Here is a 17,572-nt window from a genome sequence, read left to right on the forward strand (position 1 = left end):
GGAAGGAAGGAAGGAAGGAAGGAAGGAAGGAAGGAAGGAAGGAAGGAAGGAAGGAAGGAAGGAAGGAAGGAAGGAAGGAAGGAAGGAAGGAAGGAGCGATGAGTTACAATTTAAAATTTGATAACCGAACAAAATATTTGATAACCAAATAAAAATAATGCAACGCATAAAATGCTTACAGATTTCATACCAAAATCGAGGGGAAATTTGTGACTATATGGATAGACTATGAAAATATAAAATACCTATATTACAAATCTTTTCTCGTTGTTTTTTTTTTAAATCAGCTACATTCTTCTGTAGTTAGTTTTTCTGTTACAGTGAGGATATTTTATCTATCTTACCTGAATGCATAAGCAAAATGCCCGTGTGTCATGGCATATTTGCATATGGAGAACTCTTTTCAATGCAGAGCAGGATTCATCCTTGCTTTCTTATTAATATGAATGGAGTTAACGGACAGAAAAAACAGATAATAGTGTTACAAATTTGTCTTAAACTACAAAAGGCAAATTTATCAATTGAAAAACAGTCAAACTGGTTTGCTGGTCTTTCACCTGTGAAGGATTTGGCCCTCTCCTCACCTCTGATCCTTCTCAGTGTTAGCAYTTTCTCTTTAGCCTACTCCTTATTAATAAGTCTGCAGTCAAACAGGCCTATCATGTCTGTAATATTTTTTTCCCTAATACCTCTCTGTGTTTAAACTGCATTTAATATATTAGCCCCTATTTTAAAGCCTATGAAATGAGTTAAGTTTAGGTAGTAAATCAGTAGTCCTTRAGAAGCTGAAAACCTGCAGATTTTCCAAAGAAAGTGTCAATACAGATATCTTTCTAAAAACAGGTATTTTGGATTTTTTTCTGATAAGTCTTTAGATAAACAGTCTTATGAATACCCTAATAAAGCTTAGTTCTTGCTGCAGTACCATCAGTAATCCCTGAAGGCTTTGAGAAGTTCTTCTCAGGAGAGCACATTTGAAGATCAGTATTTCTTTCAGAACACAGATAAGGAATTCCTGACTGCTGTACTTGCCTCAAGAGACAAAGTACTGCGGATTATGTTGTACTTAAGCCATGAATATTGTTTGCTTTTGTAGCCTTTCATTTTAGGAGCATAAACCATGGCATAATTCACTGAGACACTGTCAGAGCAAAGAAGACAAATTTCTGAATAAAATCCTGGTCTGGCCTAGGACAAGAGCAAATCTCTGAATAACARCATTGGAGCAATGCTGCAATTTCACTCTTTGGCTTGTTTTGAATAATTTGTTTTGAAATTATTACTAGTTTTTTACACAAAGGATAATCTTTAACTGCTTAAATATGCCATAATGTTTTGTACATATAAYTAACACAGAAATTAATTTATAGTACTTAATATTGTACTAAATCTCCCCCTTACTGGGATTGTTTGTATTTTTTTTATGTTTAGGATGATTGTTTGATTTTTCATGTATAGGCTTAATTATTTTTCCATATATATACTAATTGAAAATACATAACTTCTAAATTGAAAGAGGATTAAACATTWATTATAAGAGTTATAACAACTGTAACAGTAAGTTGTAGTGATAAGAGGACCAAAATTATTTTCTGAGAAATGTTCTAAACCAAACGAAATATCCACCCTTATATAATGAGTGTTCATGAGACAGAGGTCATACCTACCAACAAACTGTGTCTTGAGTTTAGGTTATGCAGTTGCAGAGATTATAGAACTGTGTTGTTAAAGATCCCTTCAAATTCCCAAAGGCTTCTGTTTTACAGATGTTTTAAGTTGTAGCCCATGACATGTTTTTTTCTGGTGTCATCCTTGATTTGGAAGTAAAAGTAGAATATAGTATCTTCCACATGAATTTGTATTTTGAGCACAGTTTCCATATTTTTGTATACTTTTGTTGGGCCATTGGAATTAAAATGCACATTCTTAGAGGACTAATAGAAAAAGGGAGAAATTTCACCTATTAAGACCTCCAGTGTGATTTCCTACATCGTCTGATATTCAGCAGTATCTAAGTATGTTGCAGTTAATATAGAAGTTTCAAAGACCAGCAGTCTGATGCCAATTCTCACACAGTCTCCATTATCACATTTTATGTATAGTTGAAGGTTTTAGAGACCTATAAAGTTTTGTCCAAGTGAAAACATTTGTAATGTGCAGTATGTCTGTCCAAGCCATTAATTCTGTGGAGAGTGGAGATTGCAGTAGTTATAGAACTCCCATGTTATTTTAACAACATTTTTGGCATTCTGTAATCCGTAATGTTGTGTTATAATGGTAAAAAGGATTTACAACTTGACAAGATCAGGAAAGGTGTTCWCACCACCTGCTTATGACATGTAACTGGGGGAAGCTGCCTTTCTTCACTGTTTACAGAGCTTGGATTCTCTGCTTTTGKTTCCCTGAATCACAGCAATGCCTGATGACTACTGAGTCAACAGTCAATAGTGTGAATTTCCTCTGAACTCTTCTTATGATATCCTTAAATTTCGCAGTAGCAAAAATGCCTTCAARTTTTTCTTTCTGAAATCAAGCAACAGTGTAAAATTGCCAGTKCAACTCAAACAAATAAATCACAGTCCCTCTGTCTTTGCAGTTAAAACCCCGGCTCTCAACAATGGTTCCACTGTATTCTCTGAAGACRGCAAGAGATTACGAGATAAGGATCCGATCAAGACAAAGAACTTCTGAAAAATTCGGGGAGTTCAGTGAAATCCTTTATGTATCATTTTCTCAAATAGGCATTGGATGTGATCATTGTGCAGACGGTAAATAAGCAAAGTTTCTTATAGCTTTATATGTCTCTTTGGTGACAGGGCAGAGGGGTGTTTTCCACCTTAACATTGATGTTGTATGGTTGAAYGGATAATTCAGCCTACAACGTGAGAATCGTTTAGTGAGATTGAGAATGCTCATTCAGAAGTTCAGCAGTAAACTCAGCAGGACTTGTTTCACAGCTCATCAGAAAGCAAAAGTACAAATAGCTTTAAAATCAAAAATAACTGCTGTTGCATATCTCATAGAGCCTAAAAATTAAATCTCATTCTTCATCATCTAAAATGAGCGCTTCGGTTGGGAAGAGAAGAATTGTCATTTCTTGTAATACCGTTGGCTAAGTTTGTTTCCAGAATTAYGTGCTTTTCTGATCATCCTGATACGATCAAGGGCAGTGAGTGTTTTTCCCATTCTTGCTTCTGACTTGTACTCATTTTAAAGTGTTTGTTAARGACAGAAGAAGAAGCAGCCATTGATAATCACATCTTTTCTGTTGAAGGAGTGAGACAGTGCCTTTTCTGGAAGTGTTCTCAGTCTGAGCTACCAAATTAACTCAAAATATGAGATCTTCATCAAGCAATTTTAACAAGCTTCTTCACTTACTTTTTTAGGGTATTAGTGAAGGTACTACATAAAGCAACCTGTACACTTACCTTTCAAAATCTTGCTAAATTCTCATTTTTAGCTCTTTGTATTACTAGTTCTCTTTCCTAATTTAAAGGAACAGTTAATGTTCTGTACACATGGCATTATTATATTAACCCCATCCTCATGAAATGGTCAAGGTTTTCATATTAGTGAAATTAAAATACTAGAAAAATCTAAGGCCATCCTACAACCAGTATTCTTCAGTCACTGACATTCAAATTCTCTGAGGTGATCCAAATCCACACATCTCACACAGCAGCGAAATAAGCTGATTTGACTCRGAATTTATTTTTTGCTTGTTTTGTATATCACTTTAGGAACACAGAATTAAACTTTAGAAACCTTTCATGTATTAATGATTTTAAGTCTTCTAATGCAATGTTCTAATTTCTTGAAGCAGCTGGACATGGGCTGGTCTCACTGACATGGGAATAAGTTAGTAAAATAGAGACCTGTTTAACGCAGACATATCCATGTAGGACTTTATTGGTGATTGAAAGCGTGTCTGGTCAAAATCTGAGCCAGGAACACAGGCCTCAAACTTGTACCTGAATTTTTTATTTCCTTTCTTCTCTGAAAGGTCCTTTATGATTATGTATAGTGTTCTAAAGCTTTTTGTCCAGTATCTCTTATTCCCCCCCAAAAAATGCAATTTTTATGGAAAAGTTAAAATTAGGGAAAAACATGACAAAAAAAATTAAGAATAAAGCTAGAATAAATTTCTCWATGTAATCTACCATGTCATATTAAGTACAATGCAATTGCTAGTATTTAAGAGATAAAAAATTTCATTCATCATCATTGTTCTTAATCTCTACAGAATTACATTTCTCAATTAACTTCTAAATTCTTCGTAGCCACCTGCAATGTAAATAAAAGAGACATGATTTCTTTTTCAGTTGATTTGGTCAGTTCACAACATAATTAATGTTCGGCCTTTAGAAAGAGAATTGTTTTTCCTTTTTTGCTCTACTCTACCTTAGTTTTTGTGAGAGAAAAATAGTTTTCCTGTGTTTTAGTGTGCTGTTAGTAATGTTCTCTCAGCTTGTRTGAACAAGGAGTAACACGGTCTGTGGCATTATATGCCATTAGGACTACTAACACCATGTTCCAAGCAGTTCCTCATGGCTGTTTTTTTCTATAGATATTACCTTTACCAAGATCTTGTTTCCATTTATTAAATCAGTCTGGTTTTGCAAGGGCTCTCAGTGAACTCATAAATGCATGGAAGCTACTGAGACCAAAATCCGTCATGGATTAGSACTCAACTCACTGAGAATGTCACAAACCACACACCACTCACTCAGTCCCCCCTTCCCCTCTCTGCTCCAGCAGGATGGAGTTGAGAACTGAAGACACAGAAAGTGAAGATCATGCRTTTAGATAAGAGCGATTTATTGGGAACAGCAATTACAATAGAAAACAAACAGTAATAACAATATTAATAGCAAGAGTATACAAAAGAGGRGATACTTCACATGCAGAGATGCTCACTGCAGAGACACCAAGCAATGTCAGACAATGGCATTACATTTTTTGATCAGAAGCCACACCCTTCTTCTTGGAAGCCAGAGAATCCCTTTGTCCACCCCTGCAGTGACATGAGATGGTATTGAAGAACCCCGAAGACCTGGCCAAAACTACGACAAAGTAACATTTCTATTTCTGCTGAATACAGAATTTAAGCATTTAAGTAACAAAAAATTCCATCACTTTTTACCACTTTGGAGTGCTCAGGTGGTAGAAAAGAAGGTTGAAATTAAAGATGTGACAGTGATGGAGATTCCTGCTTATATGTTCATGTTTTGTTGTTTCAGAAGTTGAGTTTCCATGGTTCTTAGTTGTTGTCTTTGGAGTGTGTGGGCTGGCTGTAACTGTGATCTCAATCCTGCTGTCAAAACAACCAAGGTAAAGACTTTTGCTTTGTTGATTTTATGTATCTGTTACTTAAAAAAAAAAGGCTTTTTCAATTACTTCAAAATTGGAGGATTAGGAATCATTTTGGGCCTTTTTTTCCGTTCTTGTAAAACTGTATATAACTAGAATTTGTATGTATGAGGCCTTCACCAGGGGAATCTGATTATGTCGACAGCTTCTCTTCTCTTGCCCTGCAGAACGTTTTATTCAACATAATTTACATGGTTGATTTTCTTAGGCTTTGAAGGGGATTGTTTTTTGGTTCATTCTAATTTTATAAATGCTATTTTTTGTTCACATGCTGTTCAAAAGTCTCATACAAACCAATGTCTGTTTATTTGATAAATTTGATTTTGTTCTTAGACCATTCCACTAAACTCTGCTTCTTGAAGCCAAGGGAAGGAGCTTGAGTCATAAGGGAATATTTGGTCTCTGAATAAATTGTAGCTCTTTTAGATAACAGGAATAAAATGAAACAAAGCACACAATTGTGATATTTGTAAAAATTACAAAATTGTGTCATATACAAAAATTAAAGAATAAAACATATGTAAAAATGACTGAAAGGTCATCAAATTAATTAATTCCCTAATATGTGTGTTCAGGAATTGGTTTTGGCAGAATTCAACTTGGTGTCATATCAGTACTGTTCTACCYTATGGAGCAACACCATGGTCAAGACCCAGTGCACACATGCACATTGTCAGTGGTCTTGTGTACACACTTTGTAAATAAACACTGGGTAGTTTTGCATATAACAGCAAATGGTGAAATTTCACATAAATATAAACAATATGGTGCAGCTGAGAAGATCTAAAAAAAATTTTTACTAAGATAAATTTAAAAACCTATTACTAAAATAAYGGTTTTTATTTAAGCAAGCTCTCTGCTTTGACAGAGTTTAATTTCAGCAAGTTGTTCCCTGCAATGTAATCCCTCTCCCAGATTTAAGAGCAAAGCTGCTGATACRATTCATGACAAAAGTTGTTGTGTCACAATGGGGCAGTGTGCATGTGGGAGAAGGACCTAAGATCAGCACAGTGAGGAAGGGAGGTGGCTTAGTCTCAGAAAATCCTGGAGCATACCTCTGGTCAGAGTTTATAAATACCTTCCATGCTAATCATGAATTTTGTAAGCTTTTCTCCACTGAGGAAGCTTTCCTGGATGGCGGGTATGCACCCTTTCCCTCAAACTAGAGCATTTTGTGTTTGAATGGCAATGTATTCTGCAGAGAAGCAGCTTGCATAGGTGTTCCATAATGCAAAATATCCCACCTTGGTTTCCTCCTGATTCTGAAATATACCAATTCATATTTTCCTCAGTTCAGATCTCACAGGATCTGACTGAGTCTCTCTAGGACAGTTGCCACAGGTGTAAGTCGTTAGAGTTGAGAGATGAAAGCTTGAATTATGCTAGGCTAAGAAAGGAGTGGAGRGTAGTTCTCCCTCCCGAATGACTTCTCCAGGCAGTGAGTGGCAAAATCCTGTGTCCTTTTCATTAGAAGCAGTGCCCAGCCCAGTTAGAACACCTGATTTGTGGGCTCAACTGTAAACACAAATCCTAAACTGGTATCCTGACAGTCCAACYGGTGCACAGGTTACACTGCCCCTCCAGGGATTAAGTGGAAAATTGCTGGATTTCTGCCTCTCATTAGGCTTGCTGAGCAAAACACTGAGAAATTTGGACCTGCCATGGTTAAGCCAAAGGTACCTAAATTTCTCTCTAGGCACTCTTTGAGGCTTCTGTGACTCTCTCTGAACCCCAAAGTTACTAACAAGGCAGAAAAATGCTAACATTTGGCTTTATAGCTACCATTCCCATACCTTTCTTTCTAAAACAGGTAAGTAACACAGTATAAAGAAAATTTTCAGTTTTCCTTTTGTTTATCTGTTTTCAAAAGAAGCAGTGAGATAGAAGGGAAGAGATAGGCATGACCAGCTACTGTTGGACTATTAACAGAAAATCATCCTTCTATTAGAATGGATGCGGAGTGGGGTGGGGGGTGCTCCTGGCAGGGTTCTTTGGTATGAGGGGCTTTTTTTGTCCCCTCAAAAAATTAGGAATGCTCTCTATGAAGGATTAGAATAATGTGTATTTCCACAGCCTGTGAATGCACAAGCAAGTTACAAGTCCTTTCTCTACAGAGTAAAACCTTGCCTTAATTATATATTACTTGTTGCACTAATAACTCAAAAAGTGTCACAGAATGACAAACTACTAGCCGTCTGAATTTTTGCAGAGGTTTTTTGGTTGTATTTATTAATTCTAARGTAATTCACTCTTTCCACCATTTCCCATTTTCTGTTCCCCTATTTAAATTTATTGACCTTATGCAAGACTACTGTGTCCCTGAAAAATATTTTGGGAAAGTCACTGAATACGGAGACTTGTATCAGGTTCCATTGAAATGTATGTAAGAAGGGAAACTATTGGCAGAGCTCTAGGAATTTACTCTCTTTCTATACAATATTGAATTATCAAAAACCAGACTTCAAAATGGATTCCCACATATATGCAAGTGATTTCAACAAGGAAGCTTGCAGAAAACTTCTTGATTTGCAATGAGAGAAAAAATACTTTTTTTTTCCTTAGGAGTATTTGAAATATAAATATCAAATTTATTTTGAAACATTTGAGTTTTGAAGTAATTAAATATAAATGCAATGTAAGCCTGTCTTCCTTCTAAAATCCTCAAAAAGGACCACTGTCAATTAAAAACCATAATTTATTTTCTTCCAGGTTAAAAATGCTTATTTTYCCTCCTGTGCCAGTTCCAAAGATAAAAGGGATTGACCCAGATCTCTTGAAGGTAATACTGAGCTCTAAAAATCTACTGTGGGAGTCTTTGTAGTAATTGTAGATGACAACTGTTGTCCCAAGCAGAAAAATGTTGTAGAAGAAAATTCCGATATTGGGAGAGTTGCCACACAATTCATTTATATAAAATAAATTTGAAGCCCTTTGCAATTATCACATAGCTACAGTCACCTTAAATAAATTAACATCGTAAAAGGACAAGCATTTTTAACATTTCCTTTGTAAAATTCTTTWTTATTTGCTCTGTAGAAAGGAAAGCTTGATGAAGTGAATTCCATCTTAGCCTGCCATGACTACAAGACACAGCTATACAATGATGACTTGTGGGTTGAGTTTATTGAACTGGACATAGAAGACCCTGATGAAAAGAACAGAGCCTCAGATACCGACAGGCTCCTGAGTGAAGAACATCTGAAATCTCACGGTTGCTTGGGAGCAAAGGATGATGATTCTGGACGGGCCAGTTGCTGTGAACCAGATATTCCAGAGACAGACTTCAGTGCAAGTGACACGTGTGATGCCACCTCTGACAGTGATCAGTTCAAAAAGGCTACTGAAAAGGAAGAGGATCTCTTGTGCCTTGACAGACAAGATAATGAGTCACTTCCAAGCGTTGCCAACACAAACCCCCAGCGCCGGCACAGGAATACCCAGTCTGAAAACAGCCACCCATGGGCACCCTTTGYAGACAGCATTGAGTCACCCCGTCTGTCGGTCCATACCCAGATGAGCAACCAGAATTCCTTGACAAGTACTGACTTTTATGCTCAAGTGAGTGATATTACTCCAGCAGGCAGAGTTGTACTTTCACCAGGGCAGAAGTCCAAGTTGGGGAGAGCACAGCGTGAAGGCTGCACAGAACAAAACTTCACCATGGACAACACCTATTTCTGTGAGGCAGATGTGAAAAAATGCATTGCTGTGACCTCCCCCGAAGAGAATGAGCCACATGTTCAGGAACAAAGCTATAATGACGACGCCTACTTCACCACAGAGAGCCTTACCACTACTGTTGCCAATCTTGGAGCTCCAACAGCAGAGCCCCCAAGTTCAGAGATGCCTGTCGCAGACTATACATCAATCCACATCGTTCACTCTCCACAAGGCCTTGTGCTGAATGCAACTGCTTTGCCAGTGCCAGACAAGGAATTCAATGTGTCTTGTGGCTATGTGAGCACAGACCAGCTGAACAAAATCATGCCATAGCTCTGTTTTGACTAGATGTGCGTAGTGTTTCATAGCAGAGAGTCAGGTCTGGGCTTGTATGCTGAAACCAAAATGAAGTGAAAAAGTTTCTTGTGGTTCTTATAATTTTAGCTGAAATGTTGCAACGTAAAATACACATCAAAATATTCCTATTGTGTTCTGTAAATATTATCTATGATTTGTCTTGAGGCTGTTTYGTCTTGTTCTTGTGGGTGTTGATTTTTGTGAAATTAAACATTTAAATTACTGTTTAATATACAGTAAATAGTGCATTTTGATAAAGCTAAAAATCAGGGGGTTTAAAGTAAGAATTTAGAAAAAACTGCTGTTGGCAGAGATCTTTATATCAGTAATTGGGAATTGACCATATAGGTGAAAACACAAAACTAGTTAGACTAAATAACACATCTATTTTGATTTATATAAATTGGTAAAATATATTTTAATACTTTGGTCATAAAACCATAAATATTTTCTATTACACTACACACTGTAGTTGAATTATGGTGACCCATTTAAGGAATGTAATTGCTGCAGTCCTAAAAAGGAGTTTTCTGTTTTATAAAATTTTATTCACAGCTAGAAGAAAAAATAGATTTTTACAGAGCCATTTTGTACCTCCAAAGAATTCTGTAGAAAAGTTTTGAAATGTAGTAGGAATTTAAAAGTAACTGATTCTGTGACTTTCTTATGGTAACTAGTATATAAATACACATGCAATTTAAAGTTCTGTATAAAATTTTAAAATATACAGAATACTTGGGCAAATTGTTCTGTTATCAGATTCTAGTTACTAATAATAATAATAGACATTTTAGAAGCAAAATTTTGTTGACCACAGTATTAAAAACTGTGCAACGAAACTTTCACTGAAATTTTTTTAGAACACATGAATAAGCTCTGAAGACTTAGCAGCATAGTATCTTCATGTTTGACCAACTTCTGAAGCCCTTCCAAAGCCAAAGGTATCACTACATTTATTAGTCTGTGCCACAGAAACTCTTGATAAAAAAAAAAAAATTAAAAAATTAAGGACTTCAGAAGTTAGCCAGCAGTTAATTTTTAAAGATGTAACAGGATTAAAATACTTAAGTGGAACAAGGGGATCAAGTACAGTATTGTTCAAACGTGGTTTTCGTTTCTGCAGCCTAACAGCATCTCCTCTGACTGTGTTAGGCAAGCTTTCAGAAAGAAAGGAGAGAAGACTGAAACTCAGTGAGAAAGCTCTTTGTTCTTGCATTTGTTAAGAACCTGATGGAGCTTTGCAATTAATTGTTTCAGGACTTACCTTCCTAGTCCATGRTTTCATCACAGCAGGGTTCTTAGAAAGCAAATAGGAATTTCTTTACTCTGACCTGAACAGAAGTGTATGATGTGCAGCAAAATCAGGTCTTGCTTATGATGTCTCCATCTGAACTCACTGATGCTCTTTTTGTGACCAAGTGCTACACAACTGGGCCCAACTACTGGGTGGGATTTTTAAGTTTGGCACGTACTTTATGGTAAATGTGCATTAGATATTCTGCTAATTTGCTGCTATAATTTTCTAACAGCTATATTATTTAGTTTCATATACAATTTCATAGATGATAGACACTAATGCAAGTAATGCCTATGTGTGTGTTTGAAAGAAGTTTCTTACTCTGTTTCTATTGCCAAAAATAGTTAAATACCTCAGTCAAACTCAGAATGTCATTTTGGTACTTTACTGATCACACAAGCCATGAAACGCCGGTCAGAAGATGTGTCTTTCAATTTCTATTTAACTTTCTCTATGTTAGTGTTTTGTTTGTTTTTCTCAAAGTTTAATAAATGTATTGTCTTTGATCTGTCTGGACACAATGTGGGTTTTTTTCAGTAATTAGTTTTTTTAATGGAAGAGATTTTGTTTGAAGAAATCAAGTATTTCTCATTGAGTAAAGTATAATGCCACTTTCCTTAGAATAGAAACAATGCTTTATGGGATCAGTGTTTTCACTAACTGATATGCATGTATTTAAAAATAGAAGCACAGGCCTAAATTTATAGACTGAGAGACAGGATATTTTGCACCCAGAGCTGTCCCAGATGTGTTACGAGGTTAGCTGACCCACTGACCTGTGATGGCAGTTTGGCCCCCAGCCTGTACCAGTGGGGCTGTTCTTCCCCACTTTCAGGATCCTGCATTTGCCGTTGTTGAACTCCATTGGGCTCTCCAGCCTGTCCAAGTCTCACTCACCTTCTGGTGCATCAACACCTCCTTCCAGCCCTGTGTCATCAGCAAACTTGTCCCTTCCTYCARGTCATTGATCAATAAGATGGACAAGACTAGAGCCAGCACTGATCCCTGTGGAGCACGGCTGACTCCAGCCTCCACTGCACTCTGCACTGCTGATCACAACCCTCTGAGCTCTGACAGTCAGTTCTCAATCCACCTTATTGTCCATTCATCAGCACATGCTTCTTGAGCTTCCTGTGGGGGGATGTTATGGGGGGAAATGTTGAAAACCCTTGCACAAGTCCAGATAGACAGCATCCACTGTTCTCCCCTCACCCACCCTGCCAGGCATTCTGTAATAGAAGTCTGTCATACTCTGGTTATTCCCTATGCTGCATGCACTGGTCTATAAGCATTGCAGGGAGGTAATCAAGCATGCAAGTCTCCCAGGAGGGGTGCAAGAGAATTACCACAACTTCACAYACATACCCCCTTGGTGGCTGACCTGGTTCTTAACTTGGAAGGCAGCTAGGGAACATTTGGCACGGCTCTGGTTGGCCTGTTTTATTTCCTAATTGGATGCAATGGTGTGAGTGTTGCATTTTGGACTCTACTCCCAAGGTGCGTCACTTTAAAGCCCATCTCAAACACATTGGCAAGCCTGCATGTCAACTGTCTGCACTTGTTCCCTTTCTTAGAATGATGCTTTGCTTATGTATTACCTGGCAGAGTTTAGTCTGTATCAGTATCTCTATTAGAAACCATGTTGGTTCTCAAAAGCAAGAACTCAAGTTCTCTGCCAGTTGCCTTYTGGTGGCATCAAGAAGCCACTGGGGTTTGGAAGACTTTGGGTTTGAGCCTCTCTTCATCCATCAAAGACAATGTACATTTCTAATGCTTAGTGTTAGAAGAAACTGAAACAACATCATCTATAWCAGTTTCCATTAAGATAAATGATTTTGTCAAACAAAATGACTTCCATTACTATTCTTTACTACTTAGGCTGAAATATTTTTTCTGACTTATGACACAGGAAGTGAAATAGCAGATTATGAGAGTTTTTCAGACTGAATGAAAATTAACATTATCAAAGRTATATCTTCTATTTTTAAATGGAGTATTAAAGAAGAGTTTAGCTCYCTAGACCCGACAGGATTTTAGAAATGCTTTAAGCTAATGATTACAGTCTGTGTTGAGAACACTCTACTTTCATTTACCACTTAGTGTATGTAATTACATATGCATTGCCATAGTTGTAAGAATGAGAGAATTCTCTGGTTCAAAGAGAAACTTGAAACCATCTGACGTTTAGTCACAGGCAACTTTATTTACAGCATTGAGATTTACTGTCATGGGGGCCTAATACCAGACAAATAGGAGTGCCTGATGCMGAGTACCTGATTTTAGAGGGAAAGGGAGAAAATGTATGGACCATGATACTACTTTTATTAAAGAAGAAATGCAAGCTTGGGTGGTGAGAAAAGAAGTACTACAGAATATTAATTTTTCAATACCAGTTTTTCAATTYAACTCAGAACATCCATTTCACCGAGATGGTGGAATTGATAAGCATTTAACCAGCTTTTATAGTCAATGTACTTTGAGGAGATACAAGTGGATATAGTTCTGTCCTGGAATTAACTGTGTCTAAATGTAATTTTACAGTACAAATTCTTCTCTCTGACTAATCATTATTAATTGCATACACAGTTAGTGCTTTAACTGCCATAGAAACCATGCCCTCAGGCCACAGAGAAACACGATGTAGTCCAAATCCATTTCTGTGATTAGTATACTACTTAAACACTCTGGCAAAACTGTACTGAGCAAGTGCTTCCTTATCTTCTCTAATCATAACTATAAGAGGAAGTAATACTCACAAGTAGATAAAAGAGAAATTCTACCAATGGTGTCAAAACCAGGCACAGCAGAGCAGCTGCCAGCAATCAGCATGATATGCAGATGCAGTTATTACAACACATGCATCTAGTAAACTGGCACACTGTGGCAGGTTTGATTTTTTTATCACTACAGTCTTTGGTGTTTCTTTTGCATTATATATACTTCTTTATCTTAGTATATGAAAATTATCTGACTAATGATACATTAGCTTCATGAAATTAGTCTGAGAAAGCAGATTATTTCACACCATGTGGTAATTTGTGAGAAAACATAGGTGAACTCCTCTCCTTGACACTGGAAGGAATAAATCTGCAGAAGGTTTAGTGGGAGTAAAAGAAAAGTTTAGAAAAAGCATAAGAGCTTACTCGTACAACTTTCTGTCGCTTCCCATCACAGATGCTTACCAATGATGCTTCCACTGCTGTCCTTGGTCTGCTATTGAGCTCGTACTGAAGGAAATGAAATCTATTCCAAGAAACACCTGAGACCAGGAAAATGATTGGTCATATTTTTTTTCTGCAGTAGTAACTAACAGATTTTTTATTTTATATCTAATTTGCCTTGCATATGAAACCTTTCAATACTATACCAGAAAGACATAAAGTATAGAACAATACAGTGTCAGTTCACTTCCTCATACTAAAAATTTTCAGATCTATTTCACAGCAGCTATCTGAGTAGWATGTACAGTGCTGCAGTCTCAAGTTACTGAGGAAAGACCAACCTTGCCTTTCTGAATGAAAAACTCCTTCAGGAACAGTGTGAGCCAACTAAATGTACTTTTCTTTGGAAGAGAATAAGGCATGGGCTTGGAAAGTTACCAAAGAGAACATGATTTCTAGCTAAAACTGTGTTACCAAATGAGTAGGTCCAGCCCTTCTTCAACAGACATCTGAGCACTCTACAGTTGTCATCCTGAGATCATTATGAGCATCCTATCCTCCACCTGTAGCCTAGCTGTGTGGGATTCCTCAAGTGAAATTTTTAGCTGTGTGTTAGAATTCTTTCTTTCTCGTAGCATTTTTTTTTTTGATGGAATGAGAAATATTTACTAATGCCTGGAAATGCCATGAAAATGTTAAGTGACATTCTCTGAGCAAAAAATTGCTGAAAGAATGTGCAACTCTGGATAAGCTCCTGTGTTAACTGGAATTAGATTTGGAAACCTACTGTATTTGAAGATGCAAAATACTACTTGAGGTTCTTACACTTCGTCATCACACTCAGACTGCAAGAACAGACTACCCAAAGAATGACCTATTTTATGAAAGTCTACAGGGACAGATGGTACTGTGCTTTTATGGTGTAAATAATAGCAAAGTTGTTTCATTTTCTTCTGATATAATTAGTATTAATTAGTTAATTTCTACCACTCATGAACTGATCAATTACAATAACCTTCTGAATTTATTTGTTCAGGAATATATTAAATTACTGTTTAGAAGCAAAAATGCATGCTTTCAGCTTGGCAGTGAAATTGAGCACTGTCTTAAACAGAAATACAAGAAAGCAGACACATMTGTGTCTTTATGAGTCACATTCCTGATTCCATAGGATAATAAATTATATTTTAGGTACAACTATTTCTTTCTAACAAGACTACTCCCAACCGGTTAACCTCTTTAGGAGAAGGACKAATAGAGAAAAATATGAAACAAAATAGCATCCAAATGGACAGATCCTTTGGATAGGATCAATAAGACAAGTTCGATAACTGCTGGAAAATGTACTCCCTAACAAAACATCCTATGGTGTACTGATAAGACCATAGTGCTAATAACACCAGTGTCATGATTTTTATACCTGTCTGGGACATTTATTTAATAATCTATGATCCTTCTGGGTCCCTTCCAACTCAGATTGTTCTGTGATTTCACAGAAATGTACTTAAGATAATATGCTTCTTGCCATACTGGCACATATGTAGGCACTTGTGTGATTAAAACAAACATGACCACACAGATTTCTTTAGGAGTATCAGAAATCAAGGTCAGAAGTTCAGCATTACTTTAAAAGTACAAGAGATCCAGAATTAAAAATAAATTATACCAAAATGTCCTGACCTCTGCAGAGACCTAAGTGGCAGCCTGACTGGTGACACTCCTTGTTTCTTTGCATTTGGCACCACACACACCAGAGGAAGGATCAGTGTGCCAAAGAAACAGCTGCTAGAGGTGAGGGAAGAAGCTTCTGCATGGCAAAGGGGTGCTGTGGTGCCCCTCTGTAAGGAATTTCCAACAGCTGGCATCTGCGGGGCTTTCCTGGTGGCACTGCTTCACACCTGGCTTTGGGCTGCTCTGCTCCCTCTGGTCTCCAAGACAATTCCTCTTGAGCTGTGCACAGCTCTGGGCAGGACCAGATTTTCCACTCGCCCCGAGCCAGGAGCACGAGCACCTTGGGCAGCCTCAGCTCCAGCACTGGAGAAAGCAGAGCCCACCAGGCCATCAGTTCTGCTGCCAAATGCTCCCCAGCTCTGCTCTACCTGCCATCCCCACCAAGGGACGCCCCAGGGACACTCACAGACACAGCAAGGATTGTGCAAGCACCGCCTTTATTGGAACTTTGCACTGTTTGCAGCTCCCAGAGGGAAYGGACCCTCCCAAGATGAATGGAGGGCAGTCACTGTCATTTTAAAATAACAATTAATATTTTGTACATTTATAGTATCACCCTATGATTATAATCATTATCATATTGATGATTCCTATATATAATTATATATAAAATATTAATACAGGTTTCAACATTAATTTAATTTTAAACATGAAGAACCTATAAAATCCATTGGTTATGATAAAAATAGAAAATACTTCAATTGGGGTAATTAGTTCACATAACTGATTCATAATGTTAAGCAATAAAATGCATCCTTGCCATATAAATATTATTGGTTATTATTATCACTATCATGATATTATGAAAGTATTATTTTACATTCAAGTGGGTTAAATTTTGAACAGTATTACGCCAAAAAAAAAGTAATTTTTAAATATCATAATTGGAATTCTTAAATTATTCCTTAACTAATCAGGAGTTTAAGCAAATCTCCATCTATGTGGCCACATCCTCCTTCAAATGGCTCCATCCTCGAGTGGCTGCAAGGCTTCTGCAGGGAAAAGTGTCCATAGATACCATACAGTCAACAGAGATACAATTCAGAGATTCAGTCAAGAGAGGCAGGGTCTGGCAGGAGCCCTGAGTCTCTGCMATGGCGCAGCTCTGTGCTCAGCAGCAAGGGCAGCTCCATGTGCTGGCTGCTCACAAACATGTCCAGCTCACCTGGCCCAGCCCAAACAGCATTTCCACCAGGAAGGTATTTTTCACATAGGCCGTGCTCCTCTAAAAGCCTGCTGAGCTTACCTTCCCCTGCTCATCTTCTTGTTCCCGGGCTCATTCTCCTGTTTGCCCGAATCAATCTGGCCATTTTCCTCTTCATTACTTTCATCATCCTCCACATTTCCTTCACATCCTCGAATCCCTCCTGTATGCGATGCCTTGTCTGTTCCATTTCCATCCTACGCCTTCCTGCCTCTGCTCTGGCTCTCCGCGCATTTTCTCTCTGCCTCCAGGCCGCAATTCTGCACCAACACCAGACACACAAAGGCAGGAGCAGCATGGCAGCAGCCACCCACRAGGGCCACCGGTGCAAGGCAGCCCAGAGCAGGGCTCCCCACTCAGGAGCAGTCGGTTCCAGCGTGGTCTCCTCCAGCTCCTCCTCGCTCTGCTGCCACGGCTCCTCATCAAAGCCGTTCACCACGGGCTGTGGGAACTGGAAGAGGAGCACCAGTGCAAACAGGGCCGCCAGGACTGYTTTGACCACCATGGCCTGCAGGAGGACAGAGACAAGGGTTTCAGTGGGGCTGCAAAGGGAGCTTGTGGTGGGTGAAGGGAGGAGCAGAGAGCAGGGAGCCCAGGTCTCCGCACACCCGGCAGGCAGCAAGGCCTGTCCCAATGGCGCAGCTGCAGCAGCAGCCCYGTGCCCTGCCCACAGCGCTGGCGTGAGGGGCTGGCCCTGGGAGCCAGGGGGACAATCCAGCCCCAGCTGTGGGGACAATCCAGCCCCAGCTGTGGTGCCCCTGCCCCGGCCCTCACCCAGCCCGGCCCTGTCAC

General features: G+C 38.4%; 1 protein-coding gene across 7 annotated transcripts in view; it reads left to right on the top strand.

Annotated features, from left to right (window-relative positions):
* The window catches only part of GHR (growth hormone receptor), a 148,843-nt gene extending 138,708 nt beyond the window's left edge, over nt 1-10,135 (top strand). For all 7 annotated transcript variants that reach the window (XM_057364728.1, XM_057364724.1, XM_057364727.1 and 4 more), the window contains 4 exons: nt 2,597-2,768; nt 5,241-5,331; nt 8,080-8,149; nt 8,407-10,135. In XM_057364728.1, the coding sequence (XP_057220711.1) occupies nt 2,597-2,768; nt 5,241-5,331; nt 8,080-8,149; nt 8,407-9,363 (1,290 nt within the window). In that variant the 3' untranslated portion in view covers nt 9,364-10,135. The remainder of the gene's footprint in view (nt 1-2,596; nt 2,769-5,240; nt 5,332-8,079; nt 8,150-8,406) is intronic.
* The last annotated feature ends 7,437 nt before the right edge of the window (nt 10,136-17,572 follow it).

The sequence above is a fragment of the Malurus melanocephalus genome, unplaced genomic scaffold (genome assembly GCF_030028575.1).
Source record: "Malurus melanocephalus ecotype Western Australia unplaced genomic scaffold, MMel_1.1 scaffold_41, whole genome shotgun sequence".
In the NCBI taxonomy this organism is placed as follows: Eukaryota; Metazoa; Chordata; class Aves; order Passeriformes; family Maluridae; genus Malurus; species Malurus melanocephalus.